Below are 26,871 nucleotides of genomic sequence, written 5' to 3'. Positions count from 1 at the left end.
CTTTTTGTATTTCCCTTCTCTCATTTAAATAGGAGTATCATTTCTCATAGGGTAAAAAAGATACTTTAAGATAATATATATCTGGTAGTAAAGTATTTTGGCTCCATATAAAACTGATGCTTTGGTTCACATCATTTAGAAAAATAAGGAGAAAGGCAGTAGAAGAAGTCAGTAGTCTGGAAACATTTAGAATATCTCTAGGTTATTAAATTCTTTAGAGTATCCAAGAGACATGGAAGCATATGTCTACACAAGTCAAAATTTAGAAACAAGTCAAATATCTATCAGTAGGTGAACAGATAAACAATTGTAGTATATCCCTACAATGGAATACTACTTAGCAATAAAAAGGAACGAACTATAAATACAACATGAATGAATCTCAAAATAATCATGCTAAGGTGAAAAAGTTATGATTCCATTTATAGAAAATTCTGTAAAGCTAATGTCAACTTTACTTTCTTAAAGCAATTTTATCTTCAACAAATACTATGTAAGAGTGTTTCATTTCTGGATAATATACGGCACACAAATGAAGGTCCCCCCTCTCCAACCTAATCAATTTATTTAAGGTAGGTTAGTTTAGCGAACTAGAAATCCAAATTTAGAAATGAAGAATAACTCTGAAAATACACATCTTTTAAACAGTTTGTCTTAGTAACAGCAGTTTATGTCAACAATTTTAAAAACAAACAAAAAGCCATTTCTTCCAACTGTTCAAGATAGGTCTTGCCATACCCCATTTTCCAACACAGCTTTAAACATTCACAGAATATTTAATTATGTTGGAAGTTATTAAAACATTTAGCCAATGTTTAGAATGCTTTTTGTTTTTTAATATTTGTGCCATTTGCCAAAGTATCTTCAACTTCAGAACAACCTTTTTGACTAAAAACATGTGTATCTATGATTCAAATTCATAGAATGATTCACAGAATCATTAGAATCTATGATTTATTCAATATTAGGACTTCAAAAAGAAGAGAGATAAACTTGGAAAAGGTATTAATTGGATTCTGAAAAAGCTTTTCTAGTATCTGCTAACATAAAAGAGTTTGGAGGGAAAAAAAAAGCCAAAACTTTGCTATTATTAAATTCAGAAAAAAAAAAAAACTGTGGTGATTATTTTCACATGGCTCTGAACAGGGGTCCTGTACTATTTTGCTCTATTTGACTAAAACTATGGACATTTGAATCTCTTCACCATTTCGGGCTAACAGTGTAGTACAATATCCTCAACACTAATACTGTGGGTTTTATCCAGCATTAACCCAGTAACTGACCCTGGTGTGTATTTATTACTGTCCATAGGAATGGCGACTACACAATATTCATTAGTTGCAAAAAATTTATAGCTATAATTTCTATGAAGAGTAAAGCAATTATTTGCTCAGAGATAAGCTATCTATACACAGCAGTCTTGTTTCTATTTTCTGGGTCGTTTCAAGCATTCTGATGAGGGCACTTGGGGATGCGTTTTGACCTAGGCCTTATGAAGGAAATGGAGAATCTTTATCAGTAAAAGGGAAGGGGAAAAGTCAGGTACTCCTTATGGGGAAAAGCTCATGAGTGGAATCATGGCAACAAGACAGAGGAGTGCACTTGGCTGAAGGAAGGTAATTGGCTTAACCAGAATTGAGAGAGAGAAAGAAGGCTACTGACCACAGACCACAAATCAGCTAGGTTGCAGAGTTTAGGCTTGATCTCATAGGTATTAGGGAACCGCAGGTACTAAGAACCACATTCTTAAGCATAAGAGAAGGTAAAAACATTCACACTCAGGGGGAACTATCTTTCCTCAAAGTGTTAGTTTCAAAAGACTTTGAAACAGAAGCTGGGATGCATTCCTAACCCACTCTCTCAAAGGTCTCCCTCCAGTCACAGAGGAGAAACTGATGTATTAGTAAGAGTTATACAGAGAAAATTGAGCATTCCATACATGTTCAATCTCATGGAGCAAAGACGATGTTTATACTTTTAAAAAGTTTTTTTTTTCTTCTGAGACCAGAAATTGCTTTAGAAAGAAAAATAGTGAATAATCAAAATGAAATTTAAAAATTTAAAGCTCTATGAGGACAAATTTTTCCAAAATTCTGCCAACAAACCCTAACAAATTAAGGCAATAGTTTCCATTTTTAACTAAGAAAATATACTAACCCCTTTAAAGTTGTCTCAATTTTTCAGAATTTTGTATTAACCTCACCCATACTGACAGTAGTTTATAAGACCAGGAAATTCTACAACAGACAGGTTTTGTTAATCCTATGCAGAAGTACTTAAGGATAGCTTTTGAAACAAGTAATTTGTGAACATTCTGAAGTCTGGTACCTTCCCACAGCAAATGTGGTATATAATTACAAAACAATGCCACTGGTTTCATGTTGCTTGTTAACTTATCTGCACTGATTTCTATTAGAAAAGTAAAAACAAACAACAAACAGAACCCAACCCCCCCACAGCACTGAACAGGAGTGCCTTGCGCTCAAGTATTGAATGGATCCATCCCTTTTTCTTCATTATTCCTGTTTTTTGAGACTGGAAAGCTCTTTCTGGCTTTCTTGATTATCCTGGTAACCTTATTTAGAGGCATCTTCACTTAAGATATGACCCTTCTTTGTGGAATCTTTCCTGGCACCTACCTTAAGATAATCTAGAAAATATGTAGGATGAGAAAAACACAGATACTTGCTTGATACAAATACAACCATATTCTGGGTATTTGAGCAACTCCAAATTTAGCCCTATACTGGAATTTCATACATTTTCACAATTGTGCCAGGTAAATACATTGACAACTGAATCTTATATGACAAGGCAGTATTTTATTATCCACATATGCAAAGTTAAATTTAAAAAACCTTTTATAAAACCTATCTCTTTCAGGTTTTCTGCTCTGGCTTAGACAAATCTAAGGAATCAACTCTGTAATTTTAATACCATACAAATTTAATAGAAATTCAATTTACAAACCTTAACTTTTCTGAAGCTTTACTACTAAAAGAAGTATCTAAAAACTCCTGATAATTTTAATGAGCAACTGTTTACACTTATACTGATGTAAGAAATAAAGACCTGAAGGTATTTAATTACTTATCAAATTTAAAGTTTAAGATCTTAGTAGGAAAAAATAAAAAGGAAACAATTTCAAAACACTTTAACATGGAGAACCTTTTGCTTGATTCCGAATCTCATTTGAATTAATTTTTGCTCCTATGTTTCTACTTCATTTATTACAAATAAAAGAAACACTTCAGAGAAAAAGCAAGGAAAAATGTCTTCACTTTATATAAAGATCCAATGCTACAGTGCTCTTCCCAGTCAAATGTGGTATTAGAGGTCCTCATTGTAAGAATGTCTGCTCTGCTTTAGCAAAGATGACGTTCATTAGTTATTCCCTGGATTTCCTGATTAAAGGAGGCATTTATGAGAGAGACAATGAATAGAGTTTTTCCTCTCACAAAGTAAACTGGTCTCTATGAAGATTCTATCTGGTGCTCCAAATGGACCAGTTAACAGTATCTAAAATGAGTGGAGTTCTGCCAATTCCCACACTTCCACAGCTCATTCTAACACAATGCACTTGTTAGCCTAGTGCAGAAGAGCTCCACAGAATATGAGGTGTTTCATGGTTGCTTCTGGCAATCTGAGAAAAGTGCAATAATCCCCCAGCTCCTAATTCCTTCAAATCTGTGAACCCTGAACAAACAGAATCTCTTTGGTTTCAAGAATGAGATTCTTTCCATGAGTCAGATAAGTGCCTATGTTATAGAAGGAAAAAATGGCCACAATCTTTCCATCTAAATAAGGTACCTTCACAACCAGTGTTCCTTTGGGTTCACCAGGGAGGAATGCTGATAAAAGCCAACAAAGAAACCCAAAACAGTACTCAGGTAGATCCTTTGCTCTTCTGATAATTTTAATATTCTTTCTTTGGAGTGTTCACTAAAAGAAACTTTTCCTTTCCTCGTAGTATGATTATAATTCTTAATAAGATTTCCTAAAGTAGCCTACCCAAGTAAATAACCCGTACTACCTTTGTTACTGTTCAAATTATTAACCTCTATAAATCATTGTAAGTACTATTTTAGGCTATGCAAATAAAAAATCAGGCACACTTCAAGGCTGACAGGGTGTATATACTACATATCAAATGTGGGGAAAAAAAAGACCTCGACGGAGTTTTGAATACTACTCTGGGAGGAGTGGGGAGGGAGCAGATAGTGTAAACTTTCTGGGAACAGCAATGTTAACTTAAGTATCATGGTAGAAAGATGCCTCAAAGTTACTCTGGGCTAATCTTCAGTGAGGACAGGCCCCTGGAGCACAAGTTTTTCTCTTTCCTAATTTAATATCTGTTTTCAATGCTAAAACATCAGATAAGAGCCTACCTGACATTTTGGAGAATTTGCTGTGCTGGGATTGATATTCCGCATTGCCTAAGAGTGAAAAATAAGATGGATAAAAATTACTTTAAGCCACATGGTTTGGCTGTGTAGGCTGACTTACAAATTGTATCCAGACATATCACCATAGCACAGAATTCCCAAGCTAGCCCAAGAAGAAGCAGACTGAGGACAGGAGCCAACGGAGTCGCCACATAACAAATGGAAACCTCAGAAGTGTTAAACAGCATTGAGGATAGGACAGTAAGACTTTAGGTGTCAGGGTTCAAATAAAACTGGATATTGGTCAGGTAGGTTCTTTACTTCTGAATATTAGATGAAGCAGGAAAAATATAATTTGATGCTTCAGTGAGAAGAGAAACTATCAATGGAAGAAGTTCACAGGAAGCCAAAAGGCTTAAGATATACTGAATTTATACTGATTGCTAAAAAACAAAACCAAAAAATCTTAGAAAACACACCATTAGTATAAGAATAGAGCAGATCTGTCACTTCAACAAAAGAAAAGACAACACAGTAGGTGGTAAAGAAGAAATAAAGAAGTTACCTTTAAAGGAAACTATTCTGTCTAGGACCCATCACCCAGAGTAAGAGTGAGAATAAGATTTAGAAAAATTCTTTAGAATGAAGAATTTTATAAGTAGCAGCATTTTGCCCATTGGGCGGGAAGGGGGTGGGGGAGAGCTGATCTACGGCAACAACAAAATGATGGATGGCCCATTCCCAGACTTTAACCTTTCTTATTAATAAGGTTTCTTTTTTTTTGGTAGTCTTTAATTCATATGTGAAATTATATACGCATACGCCATCTAGTACTCAGTAACAACAAAATGAAAACAGTCTGCGTAAAACATACCCTTAAATTGCTTTATTTCTTCTAAGAGCTATATAACTATAATTTTGATGGTGCTACCTTGTTCCGATGATAAAGTTTTATTTAAATGAAAAATATCTTTCCTTTATAGTAATATGTTAAAAAGTCCATCAGAGATACATTAATCTTGTTAATGTGCTTCCTTTCTCTACCTTCTTAAAGGCGGATGAGGGAATATTTCTTTCAAGACCACTTCTTGACATCATATGCTGGCATCATCTTTCTTACTCACTTTGGTGCCAACCACACTAGAATTACACTGGCAGGTTACTGATAGCACAAACAGTTTAAAGGTGTGCCTGTCTGGGATTCCATGGCTTAGTTTAATTCTTAGGTACTAGTTCTTCAAATCCCAAATCTGAGTTCAAAGACTGTATCAAGTTCATGTATTTCCATTAACACGTGACACTATTAAAATATAACACTCATGAAAAAAAGTACCTTGTTCAAATGTCTGCATCCTGACTACAAAAATGGAGAGTATAATGATATTTTTAATGCCTATACTTAGTATGCTATGACTTAGGTGAGGAAAAATAGTACAGATATGTATATTTCACGTTCGCAAACAGAGAGAATGTCTCTGGGGGAAAAAAAAAAAAATACAAGAAACTGATAGCTACTTACAACCAGAAAAGAGAACTAGAGAAATGGAAAAGGAGATTTCATTTTCACTGTACGTTTACCTTTTGTACACTTTCAAAATCACATCATGTTTATTATCCAAAATATTTACATAAAAATTTAAAAATATACTGCTTTGAGAAGATCACACTCCCAAAATCTGAACTTAGATTTTATCACTCTGAAATAAGATAAAGTAAAAATTCATTTTGAGATGAGGGATTATATATTCTTATAGCACATAAAGACCAACAGTATTTCTGAAAGAAAACTGATAAAAATGGTCGTAAAGTTTTCCAGCTCTCTAACGTTAGAAACTACCCATCCCAACATGAAAAAATATCCATAAGTAGATAATTTTAAAGCACTGTGGGATCTTCTAAACTTGGGATAGCCTGTATTGTTTTAAATAAAACATCTTAGATTCAGCAATACTGAAACATTTATCATTTGAGAAATATCATATTGTGTATTCCCCTAGACAAATAATTCATTTAAAGTAAAAGATGTTTCTCCCCAAGTGATGTCCCAGAGTTTCCCCCTTAGTGAAATCCTCAGATATATAGTAGTCTGCAATTCCATGTACAGACATACCTCATCTTATTGCACTTTGCAGACACTGCAATTTTTGTTTTTAAACATACTGAAGGTTTGTGGCAACCCTGTGTCTAGCAAGTCTATCAGAGCCATTTTTCCAACAACATTTGCTCACTTCATGCCTCGGTGTCACATTTTGGTAATTCTCACAATATTTCAGTCTTTTTCATTGTTATTATATTTGTTATGGTGATCTGTGATCAGTGATCTTTGATGTTACTATTACAAAAAGATGACTCACTGAAGGCTCACATGATGGTTAATATTGTTTAACAATCAAGTATTTTAAAATTAAGGTATTTAATTTTACATTAAATTTATTTAAATTTACATTAAATTTTACAATAAACAATTTACATTGTTTATTTTAAGACAATGCTATTGCACACTTAATAGACTACAGTACGGTGTAAACATTAACTTTCATATGCAACGGGAAACCAAAAAATTCACGTGATTCACTTTATTGTAATACTTGCTTTATTGTGGTGGTCTGGAACTGACCGGCAATATCTCCGAGGTATGCCTGTATATTTGAGGAAAAGCACCCTTGCTTCCTTCGATTTTTGCTTGACTGCAATGAATACGACCAAAACATCTCTTTGTGATACAGGTTTACAAGTTATAGCCTATGTGATCAAAGGCCAGTTAAGAAACTAGAAACTAAGATGAAAGCTGGACAGAATGTTTCTGTGTCACTCTAGTTTCAGAGAAACAACATTCTTCTGTAACTAATAAATGTCAAAATGAAACACACCCAACTTTATGTAGGAAAACAAAACCCCAAGAGTGGAAGGCTGGTCTCTAACCTGTGGCCTCACCTGCCGAAGCAGTTCTTGCTGCTTCAGTCGCAGTCTCTCTTTCTCCATCTGCAACTGCTGCAGCCGCATCTGTTGCTGCTGGTTGGAATTGCCACCACCCATGACTCCTCCCTGAGGGCTCTGGGGGGCCAGGGGTGGTGGCTGTTTCACTGGAGCACTCTGACTGATTCTCTGGTTCATGGCTGAAATGAAACAGAAGATCTATCCTAAAAAACTAGCAAGAAAAAGGATATTTAGTTATTCAAGAGCAACTGGGGATATTCAACATAGCCTTTTCTGTAGTAACACTAGAAATAACCTAAAAATCCACCAATAGTACAATGGTTACATTAATTTATTATTATTGTAGTCATCCTCGTCATTATCCTAGGATGCAAGGCAGCCATAAGAGAAAAGAAACAAGTAACTCTAATAGGCAGTGAAATGGAACAGTCTAAGACATACTAAGTTAAAAGCATAGTACAGAATAGATAGTATTAAAAAAAAAGGGGACAGGTGGAACATATATTACATGCATATCCAGAGAACCTGAACTGAAGGACAGCCAAGAAGCAATTAACATCTGTTGGTTCTGGACCTGGGGAACTAGATGACTAGAGGACCAAGTTCAAGAGAGACATTTTTTATAACTTTTCAAGTTTGAATAATGTGAATATATTGCTTATTATAAAATATAATATATATTTAATTTAAAATAAATCTCTCAAAGTAACTGAGACAAAGCATCCTAAGCATTAAAGCTCATCAAGATTATTAATCTTTAAATATAACTCTAATAAATCAAGTAGATTAAATGATCTGATGCATGCTCATAATAAATTAAGCCTACAAGAATCTGGATGGGACTTCCCTGATGGTGCAGTGGTTAAGAATCCGCCTGCCAATGCAGGGAACACAGGTTCGAGCCCTGGTCCGGGAAGATCCCACATGCCGCAGAGCAACTAAGCCCGTGTGCCACAACTACTGAGCCTGCGCTCTAGAGCCCATGAGCCACAACTACTGAGCCCGTGAGCCACAACTGCTGAAGCCACGTGCCTAGAGCCCATGCTCTGCAACAAGAGAAGCCACTGCAAGGAGATGTCCGTGCACCACAACGAAGAGTAGCCCCCGCTCGCTGCAACTAGAGAAAGCCTGAGCACAGCAACGAGGACCCAATGCAGCAATCAATCAATCAATAAATTAAAAAAAAAAAAAAAAAAGAATCGGCCTGACAATGCAGGAACATGGGTTTGATCCCTGGTCCGGGAAGATTCCACATGCTGTGGAGTAACTAAGCCCGTGTTCCACAACTACTGAGCCTGCGCTCTAGAGCCCGCGAGCCACAACTACTGAATCTCGTGTGTCTCGAGCCTGTGTTCTGCAACAAGAGAAGCCACCGCAATGAGAAGCCTGTGCACTGCAATGAAGTGTAGCCCCTGCTCACTGCAACTAGAGAAAGCCTGCACACAGCAAGGAAGACCCAATGCAGCCAAAAATAAATAAATAAACAAACAAATAAATTTATTTAAAAAAAAGAATCTGGATGGCATAGATTGGTCTCATTCAACAGCTCAGGTAGTCATTGTTATTTTTTTAGTTGAACATAGAATATACCATTTGACAATTAGAAACAGACTGGATTCCTACACTAGTGAATTTCTCTCACTGACACAACATTGACCAAACTGTGGATTGTGGTAACCTTGGTGAACAGATGGAAGTTTTATTATGTGAAAATGGCAATAAGAATGATGTATCACCTTTTCAGACACATATTCAACATTTTAAGGTGAAATTTCAGGTCACTGTTTCTACTAAATGTTTAATACACACTGACCAAAGAAAACCTCTGGCCCAAATGACTTCACAAACACTCGAGGAAGAAATAATACTAATCTTATAAAACCTTTTCCAGAGAACAGCAAAGAAGGAAACTCCACAACACCTTTGAGACCAGCATAACCCTAATACCTTACAAGGACATTAAAACAAAGAAAAATTACAGATCACGTTCTCTAATGAACCTTGCTACCAAAATCTGAAATGACATTCACTGACAGCTCTCATGACATACTGGCTCCCAGCCAAGTGGCAAACTCCTTCTGGTGATTTTTCACGTGTCCTCTGTTGAAGGCACAGAGGCTGCTTGGTAAATGCCAACTCTTCTTGGAGGCTACTTGACCAAACCTCCCCAGCCTTCCCCAGAGTCTGCCATGTGCATTAAGAATCATCTTCCTTCAGGGCACTGCCCTGGGACATTTGTTTACTGACATTTCTCACATGACTGTAATTTTTTATTTACAAATTTGCATCTGCTCTTAGACTGGAGTGCCACAGGAGTGGGGAGAGTATCCTAATTGTGTATATATTCTCAGTGCCTAGTCCAGCATCTTTGCACAAAACTTGTGCTGAAAAAAAACACTGTAATGTTTCTAAGTCAGTTAAGTATTCACTGACGCAGATATTTAACTATTTAATATATGATAATATAGAAATCCTACCAATTTCCCCTTAGACTGACCAACTCTTCCATGAGACTGCATAACACTGATATAGAACCAAGGATATTAGAAGAAAGGAAAATTACAGACCAACTCTCTCCTAGCATGCCTTAGTTCAAGTCAACCTACTGAGATAGTTATATAAGGTGATGGTATTTTTGTTCTTACTCTTCCCCTCAATTTTTTCTGTATTTCTTTTTCTAATTTCTTGACTTGAACTTACTTAGTTTAAGTCTTTTCTTAGAGCACTTAAGTCAATAAATTTACCTTTAAGTACAGTATTTCCTGCATGTCATACAGTTGAAATAGTACGTAAAATTCATGATTGTTCTACCCCAAATATCTGTAATTTCTATTGTGATTTCCATTTAACTCATGAGTTACTAAGGAGTACACTTTTATGCTCTCAAGCATACATTTAAATTTTTAAAAATAATTTCCATAAACAAATAGAGAAGCAGAAAAAATAATACAGATGATCAATCCTCATGTAGTCATCATCCGGGTTCCCAATGATCAATACATAACCAATTTTGTTTTACATCTATTCTCATCGACTTTTCCCTCAATTATTTTCAAGCAAATAATACAGCATTTCATCCATAAATAATCACAATATGTATCATTCGGGTTTTTGCTTAGATTCTTAGATCTTATAACTATATTTTCTGTCTAATGCTGAAAAATTTGCTTCCAATAACATTAATATGTACTATCCTTCTATACATATGCAAGTATTTCAAAATAACATACGACCGATTATTAAAGTTATGATCAATAAAATGATTATTAAAAGTCTGGTCCTTAAGATATTTCATTAGGTGTATCCAGCCAAATCACTGTGGTTAAGTGTCATCTGAAATAATTCTTTTCTGTGTGACTCGGCCAACTCAATATACAGGCTCACTTGTGGCGATATGCTTCTGAATTTCAGACACTGGCTTTACTTGCCACTCCCCACTGCTCCTAGCAGTTTGTTTATTCCGTTTATAAAAATCAAAGCAAACACACAGATATGGTAGCATACTTCTTAGATATACGGTAGCATACTCTTAATACTTAACTTCATTTTGCCTTTTTGCTAATAACATATCCTTGAGACTACTCCAAAGCAGTATATAGAGGTTCCCCCCCGCCATTTTCTTTTAAAAATAGCATAGTATTTCATTCAACTAATTTCCTATTAGGTACCACAGTTTTAATTATAACCTATATGTTTAATAGCTGGTAGAGCAAGCCATATTTTTTTTGAAGCTAACTTTTTATTATTGGGATCTAATTTTATTGCTTTGTGGTTAAAAGAATCTGGTCTGTATACTGATTCTTGAAATTTGTGACTTGACATGTGGTCAGTCGTTGCTTTTGTACCAGGTCAGGGGCAGACGGCTACACGCCTGGCTTTCGCCATTGAGAGTGTTTCATGTATCTCTGTCTTTGTTCTTAACACTTTGAGTTCCTGATATCCTGACTGGCTGACTGGTCCCTAGCCCTGCCCTTGCTCACTGCTTTGTGTGGTTTTGTTTTCTGACCAGCAGAGACTTTTTCTAAATTTATGATCCCAGTTAAGTCTTTCTGGTTATCTCTTTTAAATGTTTTGTCTGGCATAGCAGAGAAGGGATGTCAAAAAAAACATGACTCGCTGCTTCATATTGTTCAAAGCCTTATTAATCTCTTTTATGACCAAAAACAAAAACATCCCACATTTATAAAATGTCTTTACAAAGAATAAATGGCTAAAACCTTAATAATTACGGTTTATAGTTAGTATTTTACAGGGGAATGGGTAGAAAAAAAGCCAAAAAATTTTAATGGCTAAGATTTGCCAATCAATAACCTCATTTAATACAATTGCTTATACTTTCCTGTCACCAACATTATTAGATGCACAATTGACAGGCCTCATAGTATGATATAAAAAATATGGCCTTTAGAGTCAAACAAACCATGATTAGAGTTGGGCACACCAGTTCGTGGTTCATCTAATCCTCAGTTTCCTCAGCTATACCTGCAGACATTAACATCACCCTTTTGGATCACTGTGGGGCTTATAAGTAATATGTAAAGCATCTATTATAGTCCTGGAATACAACAGATGCTCCAAAAATGTTAGCCTCCTCCCTTTTCCGAATAGTTCTTTCTGAACTTTAAGATTACCAGTCCTGCAGATAATCATCTTGGCTTGAATTCCCATACCTTCCCTCCCCCGTCCTTCCACTTCACCATGCCACTCACTGTTTCTAAGTATTCTATGATTCATAAAGATATGCATATTTATCTTTCCTGTAAGATCTAAACAGAAAAAAATAGGTGGGGGAGTTTGAGCCTTAGCTTAACCTCCCTAGGGATCCTTCTCTTTTGGTGAACATGTTCTTGGCATTCCCATAGGGCACTCCCTCAACATATTTATTTTCCCAAAGAGATGTTTTCTTACGTTGTGCTATGTCAAGTTCAATCATATGAGTTAAATATGAATTGGGGGACTGATCTGAGTATCTATCACATATGGTGACCATCTCACAAACTGAGGCCTAGTGCAAACAACTACTGGGGAAAAAATGTTTTCCATTCCAAGCAGTTAAATAAATTAAAAAATTTAAAAAACTGCTAGGAAATAACCCATTAGTAAGTGTTGAAATGATAAAATATGATTGATTTCAAAACAGATTCTACAGCTATACAGTGTTAAATATTTCATCTATTAAGAAACATTTTTAAAAAAGCTCTTGAGCTTTCCATACTGATTTTTATTAAGTAATATAGCATTTAACAAGTTAATGTAAATATTCCTTGTGAAAACTAATTGGACAATAACAGTATTGTATGAAAATAAACAGGTAAATATCCTCTGCTTCCCACCAGTTTCTCAGAATTAGATACCATTAGCAGTAATCATTAATGACAGTGACCACTGCTGATGGCACACTCAATTGGTTGGGAAAGTCTTTTTCAAATCTAAGCTTATCTGACTATTAAAAACCACAGAAAGGGAAAAATAAGCGTATCAAAAGATGGAGTAAGAACTCCACAGAATTAAACAGAAATTTGCACAAATTATGCAATAGAAATAGTCTCTCTGGCTAATAATGGTGAGCACTTTTGGTTGTGTTTACCTAAATGCTGTTACCTATGGATACAAGCAGTGCTACAAGCTTCCATATAAAGAGCTCACTTAAATGACCAATTCAAACAACCGAGTTTATCTACAGAAGCTGGGATTTCTTCTCTTCAGAAGCATCCTGTTCTTTACCTTCTGACTATCTCAAGCATTTCAACAAAGCACAGAGCAGTGCACCCACATGGGGTGCAGCAGAGACCTCACAAGCAGGCAAGAAACAAAACAAGCTTTGTTTCTTGGGGGAAGGGGGCAGGGCAGCTAAAAAAGAAAAGAACTGCATTACCACCTTCTTCCCCTCCATGACAAACTACCAAAATCTCAATGTTTCCAGTTTTAACAAAATTTCTAAAAGGTAAAGGAGAAAACAAATCCCTAAAATATGATAAATTTTTTTTAAAATGCTACATTTTAAATTCAGCCTTTGCTGCCTGAACTATGAAAGAGTAACTAACTGTTTCAAGTTTTTCTTAACCGATCAGTCCTGACAGCTTTATGGTAGCAAATCATACACTCAGCAATTACTGAAAAAGAAGAGACGACCTTCTCAAAAACAAAGGAGGTCATCACCACGGGTTCTTTCCAGATTTTATTCTGAACATCTGAATTTTCAAACTTCACACAAATTTTAGATTTGCATAATTTGTATCTTCAACCTTGGAATATTACAAAGTACTACAGATGTGGTAATCAATCGTAGACTTCGAGATAATAAATTCAATCCTAGTAACCTCATTAAGTGTAAATTTAAAATCAGAAAATTATTTTGAGCTTTTAAAATAATAACTCACATCAAATCTCCCACAACACAAGAAAGCACCTTTTTACTTTGTCTAATATTTTATCAAGTTTCAGATATTACATGGTTACATGTTAGAATGGCTATATTAGTTTGCTTATAACATTTAGAAACAAATTTTAGGTTTTTCCCCCATACCTACAAGGGTACTTAAGACTGTAAAATTAAAAGAAATGAATGCTTTTCTAAAAACACAAACTAACAGGCCAACTCTGTCAGTCTTAAAACAGTAAAAACAAAACACAAAACACCCACTGCTAACTAAGTCTTTCAATATGACCTAGGGGATTGAATTGTCTACAAAAAGTTGCTACTAACTGGCACAAAAATTTATGTATTTAAATACAAAATGATGTTTTTTTCAGTGAAAATTACTTACTATTTGATTCACACTGAAAATCTGTCTCTTACAAAAGGAGCAAAAGGCCAGGGTCCTTATCTCATGACTGAATATAACTTTTTATTATCAATATGCAAAAGACATCTCGCAACACTCAATTAAGCTACACCTAAATGATAACACCATGCCCAGGAATGACTTTTTAAAAAAGTTATACTGAGATATTTCACCCCTTTAGTAATTTTAATATATTCATAGAATTGTATAACCATCACCACTATCTAATTTCAGAACACTTTCATCATCCCCAAAAGAAACCCTGTATCCTTTAGCAGTACACATCCTATTGCCCCTCCCCCAGTCCCTGGTAACCATTAATCTACTTTGTTTCTTTGGATTTGTCATATATATGGAATATATATGACATGTCATATATATGGAATCAATTTTGTGACTGGCTTGTTTCACTTAATATATTTTCCAGATTCATCCATGTTACAGTATGTACCAGCATTTTATTCCTTTTTATTGCCAAATAATATTCCACTGTACAGATATACTACATTTTGTTAGTCTGTTAATCAACTGATGGATATCTGTGTTATTTTCACTTTTTGTTTATTATGAATCATGTGGCTACAAACATACAAATGTGCAGGTTTTTGTGTGGACATGTGGTTTCCTTTTTTGGGCAATATATATCTAGGAATGGAATTGCTAGGTCATATGGTAACTATATGTTTAACTTTTTGAGGAACTGCCAAACTGTTTTCTAAAGTGGCTGCATCATTTTTCAATCACATCAGAAATGTATGAGGGGATCCAACTGCTCCATATTCTGGTCAACACTTGTTAATGCCTGTCTTTCATTTTAGCCATCTTACTGAGAATAAAGTGGCATCTCGTTGTGGTTTTGCTTTGTATGATGTGGTTACAGTTAACCTCCCCTAAAACTCTACCCCAGGTCTTACCATAAGCAAAATAATCTCTCCCTCCCACACTCTGTACTTCTCTCCCTCACCAAACATCAACTTCCAGGCCCCCCAACCTGGGTTAAAGTATTTTAATCTTTAAACTGTTCAGAAATACCAATAACACCTTTTTTTAGGTCAATTCGACACTGTCTTCCTTCAACCACCTATCAAAAGTCTGGCATGAAAATTTATTATAATGGTATTTTTCAAACAATACAATTGAGAATGGAGCTTAAAAAACATTCAACAGAACATTTTCTCCTCATCACCTCATTAAGCAGTTTGGGGCAGGACACAGGAGTTGCTAAATGAGGTGAGGAGAAGGGAGAAAGCGGTCTAACTAGCCTTCGGCTCTCTCTGTCCCCCGGATATAACTGTGTTTTTTCCCTCTACTATGAAAATAAAGTTTAAAGGCTAGTTTGGAGAGAAAGTACAGATAATGAAACTATTAGTCTAAAGAGAAGGGGAATAACATTTTAAAATCTACCTGCCATCATGAATTCATGTTAATGAGCAAATAGTTCCATTAACAGCTTTATTCCTAATTACATATAATGTATTACTATTAATCCTCTTTCGCTAGGGGAATTTATAATTTAGAAGAGATGAATCCGAGTTCTGACTGATAAGCACAAAAACTGGCCCTTTTACATAGTGTAGAGCTTGACTGGCTTTTTCTTACCTTTTAATGTCCCTCACAGCACCTTATTTATGATCCCTCACTGTACTTAACACATTTTGTAATAATTATTTATTTTGTAGCTGACAACCCCATGCATGCCTGCTAGCATAGTACCTGGTACATAACTGGCATTCATCAGTTGAATGAGTAAATAAATACTCAAATAGTTTCTATCCCTAGTTAGTAGGATGCTAATTAGTAATACACAGGAGAATCTCCAAGCTGAAGCAAGTCCAGAATGAGTTCTGAAGCAACCTCAGCAACCAAGGTAGCAGAACAACAGGAGTATAAAACAAAGCAAAGAATATGAACCACTCCTCTTCTAAATCATTCCAATTTATTTCAGCAGAAATCTATTTATTTGACTCTTCCCTCAAGAAGTCTATAATCTCTTTTTCTGTTTTTTATAACTGAGTCTCTGGGTTGTCACAAAAAGTGACATCACCAAATGGCTCTCTTCTCCAGCACATTTTATGAGATATTTGCTATTAATGCAGAGTTGATACAAATATGACTTGAAACATAGTTTTCTTTTAAAAATGAATTAAGTTTTCTTGTGTTTGATGTGAGGGGCTTTAGTAACACAAATAAACCATTAATTTAAATTATCATTCAGTGACTTTAAGTTTTAAAATTCTATATGAAAAACTCATTATGTAAACAAAGAAAAATATTTCTTCACTGTATAATTATTTGTATCATTGAACCATCATCAAGTAGAAACTACATATTAATTTAACTTCATTAACGTATGTCTATTCACCCTTGGCAAGTAGGAGAGACTGCTTACCATGATTGATAAACTATTTTGACACCATCCTCCTGACTGTAACATAAAAAAAAAAAAACCTAAAACTGCAAACCTCTAATATTGAACTAATTTTGATATTCTATAATAAATGTTGATATTCTATAATAAATGTTAAAATGTTCATTTCGGCTAGTGTTTGTTTTTTAAGTAAAACAAACAAAAAAAATGTAGTGAGGGCAACAATTAGTAACAATCTCTAACAGTATGTTTTAAATAGGACTTCACTAAGCACATGGCCTAGAAGTATACTTCAAATCAGCTTACATCAGGCTCCTAACATGGTAACTTTATGAGAGTTCTAAATTTTAGAAACAAAGCATACTAAAAATGCATCATCTTTAAGGCAGTTTAAACTCCTATATATGTCAGAGCTGATAGCGCGGACAAAACTTAACTATTCCATCTAGCGCTGCCCATCCCCCATCAGATTTGTTTGCCTGGGCATACCCACCATGTGATAAGGCTTATCTTTAAAGGTTGAAAGATTTCCTGGTCTCCTCTTCAAAAGTAATTCCCAGCTGTGACCAGAGGGCCAAAAGCTAAACTTAAGTGGTGCAATAAATAGTTCAAAAATATCTCTGAAAGCTCAGTGCACTCAAATCCATAAAGCTATTGAGAAGTAACCTTAAGCAAGGATCCAAAACAGTCACTGAAGAATTCATAATCTAGCATATTATATTAAATTAATTAAGGACTGGAAATATTCTTAAAAGCATCTAGTATATGAGTCCAATTAAGTCAAGAGAAGTCAGGTATCTTTCTGAATGAGTTGGTTACACTGTTGATACCAGAAGAACTTGGGTCTCTTGATTCCCAATTGAATAGGTAAATTTTTCTATGACACAATTTAATTCATTTGAATTCACATGTAGAAAAGAGGATGCTAGCTAACTTCTACTAATGGATTTTTGAAGGGCGTATAAAATGTCAGGTCAGAGCAATGTCATAACTATTTTTCTCACTGGATAATGTGCATTTAAAAACTACATTGAGTATCACATTTAAAGAGGCATCCAGAGAAGGGAAGTCTTAATGCATTAAAAAAAAAACAAAACTCAGAACTCTTAATGCATAAAAAAACTGGAGAAACCACAGTTAAAAGAGAACACTCTGGGATTAGAAATGTATTCACAAATTTGAAGGGAAGTAAATTTCTGAGTAATAAAGGGACACATATTTTCTGGTCATTAGAACCTTCCTTAAATAGAATGGACTGCCTTGTAACGGGGTAAGCTCCTAGTCAAGGGAAAGGGAAAGGTCAAAGGTGAGGTTGGAAGGTAATCTCTTAAGGATATGGTAGAGGTGAGGCATGATAATTCATCTAGATGGCTTCACTTCTGTAATTAGAAACTCATTACCTTTGGGTAATTTCCTTAAGATGAGTCACAATACAGTATATAAGTAAATGCTTCAACCATTGTCATCTTCCTCCCTCTGAAATTTCCATGTGTTAGTATTGGTGACCTAGGTGTGCTTTTGAAAAGATTAACTGCATGTAATCTAAATTTCTTTAAAATTCTGGGTGTCAAAAGATCAAGTCCAGATTCTAGTTCTGTCACTCAACTATATAACCGTGGGTAGTCACAATTTCCCTAGATCTCAGAGAAACTCAGATTTGGGGCAAAATCCCTACCTCTACCAGTTATTTTATTTTATTTTTTTATTGCGGTACGCGGGCCTCTCACTGTTGTGGCCTCTCCCGTTGCGGAGCACAGGCTCCGGATGCGCAGGCTCAGCAGCCATGGCTCACGGGCCCAGCCGCTCTGCGGCATGTGGGATCTTCCCGGACCGGGGCACGAACCCGTGTCCCCTGCATCGGCAGGCGGACTCTCAACCACTGCGCCACCAAGGAAGCCCTCTACCAGTTATTTTTCAAAAAATATATGTTGGTGGCTTGGGGAGTCACAAGGACTGGGTGGCACTACGGCATTTAGTGGGCAACCGTCAGGGATGTTGAACGTTCTTCAGTGCCCAGGATACACCCTCCCTCCTCCTTTGAGAAATGTTGATTAGAAGAATTACAAATTCCTTTTCAGGGCCAAATTTTATGAGGTTTATTTGTTTAAAGAAGTTTTAGTTAGCAACAGCTCTATTTACCTAAAACACACTGAAACATCTTTTCCTCCCTACCCTAAGTAGTTAATAATATAATTCACAACCAAATACTGACATTTTGGGATCACCAGGCGAGATTTAAAAGAGGGTAAGGAGGGCTTCCCTGGTGGCGCAGTGGTTGAGAGTCCGCCTGCTGAGGCAGGGCACACGGGTTCGTGCCCCGGTTCAGGAAGATTCCACATGTCGCGGAGCGGCTGGGCCCGTGAGCCGTGGCCGCTGAACCTGTGGGAGAGGCCACAACAGTAAGAGGCCCGCGTACCGCAAAAAAAAAAAAAAGAGGGTAAGGAAAACAAAACAAAAAAACCAAAGAACTTGTTTTTAATGCACGAATATAAAGAGACTTGCTTCAATAAAATTCAAATGATTTGATGTTGGTATTCTAGCTACCCAAGACTCCATTAATGGAGTTACAGATTTAGTTTCTACAGCCTTTAGTGCTTTTTCCTACCTCTACCAGAACAGGCTTAGGTACATTTAGGTACATTTTCATCAAAAGTAAAATATTACTTATAACAGCTATCAGAAATATTTAGTCTTCAAGGAAAAAGGTTAATGAATGTCTAAACAGTTAAAAAATTTAACAGACCTTTAATTATTGATGCAAAATATTTAACTTTGATAAGAAAGATGTGAACAACTTTTGGCTTTTGACTTAATAGCAAGTTTTGGGAAACTTTGAAACCAAGGACCAAAATCAACACCTAGGTTTTAATTAGCTGTGACATTTCCATGCACAGAATTTCTATGCACAGAATTATTGATAGTAATTATAAAGGATATTCTGAATTCGCCAACTAGGTTGTTTATTACCTCCTTTAAGTCTCAAAAGATACACCTTTTAATCCAAATCTCTAGTTCCAGTTCTAGTTCTGTTTATTTTATTTACACCCAACGTGTTTTTAATCCCAGTGGTCCCATCAGCACTTATTTCCAGAAACACAGATTCTAACACTACTTATTATGTCCTTTTATATAAACAGGGACAACAACATTACATAAAAGATCAGTTCATTGACCATTAATATTCTGGAATAGAGTTTTCATTCTGAAAAACAGGAATTATAATTTTTGTGTATGTTTTCATTAGGGCTTTTACTGGAAAATATTCAAATGGCTATTATTATATAAAACAATAAATAATTTTACAACATACAAGAAAATATTTAAACCTGAGACTCTTCATGTTTGCAAGTATAAAATCTCTAGGAAAAAGAGTGTTAATAAGAAATAATTTAATGACCTGCATAATACTCAAGCATCAACTTTCTTTAATACAGTGTGAAAACATTCCTAATATGATTCCTTAAAAACAAACAAAAGCCCTCCTTTTTTCGAAGTCAGTAAATATCAGCTAATTCTTATTGGCACTGGATGTCACTTCATGATTTGTTACAAATTACTAATCAATGCTGTAAAATAATATGTCAACGATATATAGTTTTTAGGGAGGGGCAAGATAAGGGTATGGGATTAAGAGATACAAACTACTATGTATAAAACAAATAAACAACAAGAATACATTGTACAGCACAGGGAAATAGTCATTATCATATAACTTTAAATGGAGTATAAGCTTTAAAAATGTTGAATCACTGCTATACACCTGAAACTAATATTGTAAGTCAACGTAAAATAAAAACTTCAATAAAAATTTTTAAAAGATACATAGTTTTTAAATGTTAAAGAATAAAAAATCAGATAAAAAAGAAACAATGCATAACTAATTATTTAATTTCCTGAATTTATGTTACATGGATAATTTATTAACTTCATGTGGGATGTGAATTATTCTAAATATAATTATTCTAAAGCAGCTGATAAAGAACAGAAATATAAAAGAGGCTGGTGTTTGAAGGAGGTGAGTGGTAAAGTCAAGCTTATCAGATGTAAGGTGTATCTTCTACTCTAAAATGTCAAAAGACATAGGTCAACTTGACTTAAGGTAAAAAATGGTAAATACTTTCATATAGATTTGGGGAATATAGGAAAACAAATTTCACAACCATGAAAGCAATAACCTATCATTTGTTGGTGTCTGCATGGTTCAAAGGGTCAGAAAGGGGATAGTCTATATTTTTTTGGCAGATAAAATGCAATCCACCATAGAACTTCAGATTTCAAGGAAAACACCTTCAAATTCAGCAGCTAACAGCTTGTCTCTATTTGCTGTCACTCTGGATCAGAGAAACCCACACTTTTTTTTTTCCCTTTCCTGCTCCCCTTCAGTTACACTTGAGCTCTCTGACTGAAAAGGTCTGGAACAGATTAAAAGTCGGGCCACAAAATAAAAAGCTTTGGCATGTTGTCAAGCCTGTCTGGAATACACATACACAGTGGGCCCAAAAAGGGAAACTAAACGCAGTAAGAGTATTTTATGAAAACTTTTCTTGGCATAGCTAACTGTACGCTGTGTGTACATACGTGTTGAAGGTGGGAGGGAGATTATCATTATTTTTTTTTGGTACTTTCTCCCATTTTAAAAAAAAGACCAAGCTGTGTGTGTAATTAATGAATCTACTTAAGCTCACAGCCAAGTTGTTTTATTTCACTTTTTATTAACTGAAAATACTTAAAAAAAAAAAAAAAAGCTTTGTTCCAATTGCTGATTTCTACAGTTAGCTAAGGGTTAATCATCATTTTTCATAATCTCGTGTAGAGGGAAAAAAAATCCCACAGTACCATTTTTTAAAATTTCCAAAACATGGACAAGCAGAATTCATTTCATTAAAGATGATTTAAGGAAACATGTCTGTTATCGTTCTAGTCCATACAAATGGCAACATTTATTAAATTCTCTACCTTACTTGGTTTCCTGTTTCAACCACAAGGGCTTATTCAAGCATTAAATAGAATCTGAAGTTGCAAATTATTAACATGCCACATTACTTTTTTAACACTCAAATAGGTCTTGAAACTCAAAAGGCTAGCATTTAAGCCAAACCGGATATCTGTCAAAATGACAGTCTCTGCCCTGATCCCACCTTTGACTTGACTTGAATAGGGGATTCAATCAGTTCATAAAGCTGGCCAATCAGTAAGCTTGGGGCAAACCCAAATGTTGGGGGTTTAAAAAGGTATACATATAGATATAGGAGAACTGCTCAGAATGTTCCTGACGGGGAAGTTATTTTACCCAACCAGCTCTGGGTAGAGTTTTTCTTTCTCTTTTTCCCCCAGGACTGTGTTTTGATGGCATTCACAGAGTTAATTCCTCTTTCCCATAAGGGCCCCACAGTTGTTGTTAGGTCAACCCCTGTAAAGCTTCAAAGGTTCCGAGTTCCCTCAGTCTGACCTACTCAGTGATCTGCACATTGTTTTCATTTAGCTGCATCCAGTCCAAGACGAAAGCTTTAAAACCACAATGATCTGCTCCTTTTTAAATACATTTTTCCATGGCTTTGGAAAAATGTCTCAGAAACCCAACTGAAGAAACTGAAAACAGTGAAAAAAAATGTGTAAAAAGGCCCTAAAAAAAATGTATACTATTATCAAAATATGCACATTTGGGAGGCGAGTATTTCTTTGTGCAAATGGTGATTTTTGTCATTTGATTTGGAGGGAAATATGGCTTATTTTGGGTTTGTTTCCTAAATGAAAAACAAAGGAAAAACCCCCTTTACTTAAAAAAGGGGGGGGCAGAAGCGAAGAGAAGGAAAAAAAGGCTTTCATTGGTCTATCTCTAGGGTGACGGGGTACCCACCCCCCCTAGGATAGAAAACATTATAATACCCAGGCACAGGATGGTACTCGTTACTCTCTTAAGTTAAGCATAAGCAGACACCACGTTACTGACAAAAGCTGATATCCCAGGTTTTAGATGAAGCGACAGACTGATTATTTCTGTAGCTAGAAAGATCATTTTAAACACGATCAGTGCGTTTTCCCAAAATGTGAAAGGAACAGCGAGTCTGGTTAGTAAACCACCACAACATTCCTCCAACCCCATCCCAAGAAGTCCAAGCTAAAAGGCTGATTTAGACCTGAATTTCTCAAGTTTGAAGTGAAAGGTATAAAAACAGTACTTGGATAAGTTGGATGGGCAGTCATTTTTTAAAATTATGAAGCAGTGCAATCTAATTTAAATGTACCTTCCCAAATTCACATACCAAAAAACAGTCATCAAAAATATCTAAAAAGATTTTGAGATGAACCTTTACCAAAACGAGGGTCAAGCCTGGGGTCTAGCCAAGAGGTGGTCTTGTTCTTATGGTTTATATAGTATATTTCTCCATCCTGAGTCATGGCTTGTTCCCATCCATCAGGAAGAGGACCTATAAATACAGAAAAAAAATCACGGTTGGTTTTTAACTTGGTGCATCTAAAAAAAGTGAGAGGGGTGCTAATTTAAAAAGAAAACACATCCTGACATAAAACAACTCATTAATACAGAATTAACAATGTGCTCAGAGAAGAAAGGTAAACCTGTATACTTGATTCTTCTCCACTAAAAGGAAATTACCCAATAATAAAATCTATACCCCCAAAGACACAGATGTAAAAAAGGTCAGATTTTTAGAAAATGCTCTGGAAGTCATGACCCAAATAACTGTTATTAGTGTTAATATAAGACATGGAGTGCTGCAGCTCAGGGACCATCCCCCAATCCAGTCAGTTTTGGGACAGTATCTTCCTAGAGACCCCAAAAGGTTCTTTAATAAGGAATATATGCAAGTGTTCTCAGAGTACCTACAGTATCATAAACATTCTGCTTAATATAAAGCACAGTTTAGCTAAGACTGCCAAGTACCATTTATTTCCATTATTTATGTGACTGACTCACACCAAGAAAACTATAATAGAGAAAACATGGTTCCAAAAAGCTTATTCTTAAGCAGACTGGAAGTTGCTAGGAGGTGGGGATTGTGGCTAGAAGTTTAAGTTTGTCAGAGACTTGGGAAGGGGGCAGAGTAAACACCACAACTGCCGGAAGGCAAATTTCTCAGGAAGAAAAAGAGAAAAGGTACAAATTTCAAAGCTACGGAGTGAGGAAGTAATACCTGGGAGATAGGGCTAAAGAATATAGAAAGTATAAGAAGATTATTCTATCTTTATGAGGGAAGGGAGGCTAGATAGTTGCTTTTAAGAGGTAATAGCAATGAAAAGAGAGGCCCAGTATAAACCACTAAATTCAGGCATATTTCCTCCTTGTCTCTCCCACTCCCCGGCTTCCACTTCCCACTCCCACCAGGAATCAGAAAAGGCAAAGGTAAATTGGGAGAGTCTGAGCAAATGCCTAAAATTTTCCATCTGTGGACCAACACGAATTGACTGCTTACTGTGTGCCAGTCCCTGTGCTAAGTATATTAGGTACATTAACTCGTTTAATCCTTACAATGACCAAGGACATAAGCAGTAGTACTATCTCCATTCTAATGGGGAAACTGAGGCACAGAGTGGTTTAGTCGGTACATCACAAAGCTAGTGTCAGAGATGATAAACTTAGCAGCCTAATTCCTGAGACATTTTTCTCATAACAACACTTCTTTTTATTCACCTCCCACATCCAAGATCAGAGACTAAGTATGTTTCCTGTGCAAAAATGGAACAAGTTCCTTCTTTCTATACTGGCAGTCCAACAGCCTTAAGAGTAATGCTGAAAGAGTAACTTTGGTTAAACAGACCACTCACACAGGCCCATGGGACCCAAGGCCCTAATTCTAGGCCAGTTTCATTTGTATTAGGAACAGACCAATTTGCTCCTATAGTATTATTAAAGATCTACTTTGATGGGGTCAAAATCCTGTTAGGGAATGCAGGCATGTGGAACCAGAGTGTTCTGTACTCCTAGACAGGCCACAGGGGGAAGACCCTTCTCCAATCCTGAATATGGAACTCTGCACACAATGCTAACCATGTCCAGAGTTGAACTTTGCTGCAGAAATCCTGTGTTTACTAAAAAGTGAATGGGAAGCAGATCTGTTTAACACATGTAAATCAAACAAACCACTTTTCTCAGCAGCCTTCAGTGTCACTTTGGGTTCTATTTCCCCACTAGGAAGACAGAACCTCCAGAACTGAATATTAAGGGTTTGTTACTGACTTTAATTGCGAAGATGGCTCAATTGTAAAATGCTTCTGAAAAACAAGTAATTAAAATTCTAACTTCCTAAGATATCATGATGATGAACAAGTCAACAAAAGTCACTGGATGCCTTTGGAAGCATCAACCCAATGGCCCTAACAGACCTCATTATAGCCTCCAAAACTGCCTCCTGAGTAAATGGATTCCCTACTTTTTTTTTTTTTAAACAATATCACTCTCTACCTTTGTTGTCTGAGTTAGAACCAAGAACAGTATCTTGGATACAAATCAACTTTCCCTTTCTGCTCCACCCACTCCATGCTGTAGACTCCACTTAACACTCTGACTGATCTGTTGCAGCCCGTCTCTAAGAATTCAACCATCAATAATTTTCAGCTCTTTTTCTTAACCACTACAGATCTTTGTTCCTGGTGTCTGACTTCTTGTTTCCTCTCCTCATTCCAGTGTCTCCTATCCAGCAGCCACCAGGGTTTTCTTCTTAAAATACTACCCAATCAACATGTATATGTTACTCACTGATTTTAAAAACGTTTCCCTTGCTCTCTACCATCAAAAGGAAAATGCCAGCTGGACTCATTTCTTAATAAGTCTTCCTCACACACCCAACCCTCACTCTACTTCCCCAAGTTTTCACAAAATCATGCCATCTCCTTGTATGTACTATTCATGTTATCACAGACAGCCTTCTGCCCCATCTCTTATAAACTCTTATTCACCTTAAAAGAGAAAGCTCAGATGTCACCCCTTTGATTCAGCCTTCCCTGATTACCCCACATAAAATCATTAACTTCCTCTTCTACTCTGTATTAATGTTTTAACAGATAGAGCTGTATTTATTTGCTTACATGTCTGCCTTCCTGACAATGACCAGGCCACTTATCTTTTAACTCGTGTCCAGTATCTGAGTAATTGCTCACTAGATATTTAATGGAAGAATGAACATCCTGCCTTCTAATACTTTGAACTTTCTATAAACAAGCTTAAAATCATATAGTACATATATGGGGTTGGCCAAAAAGTTCGTTTGGGTTTTCCCATAAGATGTATACGGAAGATAAATATCACAAATATATCAAAAGCTTCAAATTGTCTATGCATTCACACACTGACATGAGCCACAAACATTCCTTCACAGCGACTGTACTCATTAGCCTATCACAGAACCAGATTTTGTCATAAACTATAAAACTTTTAATACAAAATTGTATTTATATATTTATAATTCATATACATGCCCTATCTGTGATTTTAAAAAATAAAAGCTACACACTGTACAGACACTCTTAACTCATAGCTGTAGGCAACATTTTTGGATGGAATTTCTCCCCCAATAAAATCAACGGCATATTTTATGTACATGAAGGCTAAACTGCATAAAGACAGTTCAGTTTCCCAGATATGCATCTCCTTTTAGGGCAGGTTTATAAATTTTAAAAGGTGGGCTTCCCTGGTGGCTCAGTGGTTAAGAAATCTGCCTGCCAATGCAGGGGACAGGGGTTCGAGCCCTGGTCTGGGAAGATCCCATATGCTGCGGAGCAACTAAGCCTGTGGGCCACAACTACTGAGCCTGTGCTCTAGAACCCGCGAGCCAAAACTACTGAGCCTACGTGCCACAACTACTGAAGCCTATGTACCTAGAGCCTGTGCTCCGCAACAAGAGAAGCTACCGCAATGAGAAGCCCCATGCACCACAACAAAGAGTAGCCCCGCTCACCACAACTAGAGAAAGCCCACGCACAGCAACGAAGAAACAACGCAGCCAAAAAAAAAAAAAAAAAAAATTAAAAAGGCAAGACAAATGTACACCTCAGAATCACTTTCTTAGCTACAAGAGTTGTCATGTAATTTCTGTGAAGTTTCTGATACATGCATTTATGTAATACTGGTATTGAAGGCAGTAAAGCAATATATACTTTTAATGTCGTGGCCTAATAAAGGCTTCATTGTCATTCCAATCTGATTCTTGATATAGTGATTCATAACTTCTCTAAAAATTAAAATTTCAATGGGACACTGTGTTAAAGAGACTCTAAATAGATTTCTTAAAATATTTCCCTGAAATATCCTTTTACATAAGACAAATTTCACTAACATTAGATTAAGTAAAAAGGGAAAAAAAAGAATTAAATATGGCACAAGATGTTAAGGAAAAACCCCAAACAACTTTTTTTCAATTAATAAGCTTATAAGCAGAAT

The 26,871-nt window shown here is 35.9% G+C and overlaps 1 protein-coding gene across 8 annotated transcripts in view; it reads right to left on the bottom strand.

Annotated features, from left to right (window-relative positions):
• Window positions 1-26,871, bottom strand: part of YAP1 (Yes1 associated transcriptional regulator) — a 107,696-nt gene that overhangs the window by 14,793 nt on the left and 66,032 nt on the right. The window contains exons 4-6 of one of the 8 annotated variants that reach the window (XM_030883689.3): window positions 22,784-22,903; window positions 7,308-7,501; window positions 4,389-4,436 (exon numbers count right to left, since the gene is read on the bottom strand). In XM_030883689.3, the coding sequence (XP_030739549.1) occupies window positions 4,389-4,436; window positions 7,308-7,501; window positions 22,784-22,903 (362 nt within the window). The remainder of the gene's footprint in view (window positions 1-4,388; window positions 4,437-7,307; window positions 7,502-22,783; window positions 22,904-26,871) is intronic. The other 7 variants (XM_030883691.3, XM_030883690.3, XM_030883692.3 and 4 more) reach the window with 7 other exon arrangements.

Source organism: Globicephala melas, chromosome 8 (genome assembly GCF_963455315.2).
Source record: "Globicephala melas chromosome 8, mGloMel1.2, whole genome shotgun sequence".
Lineage (NCBI taxonomy): Eukaryota > Metazoa > Chordata > Mammalia > Artiodactyla > Delphinidae > Globicephala > Globicephala melas.
Note: the sequence above shows the minus strand (reverse complement) of the source record. Positions and strands in the feature narration are given on the sequence as shown.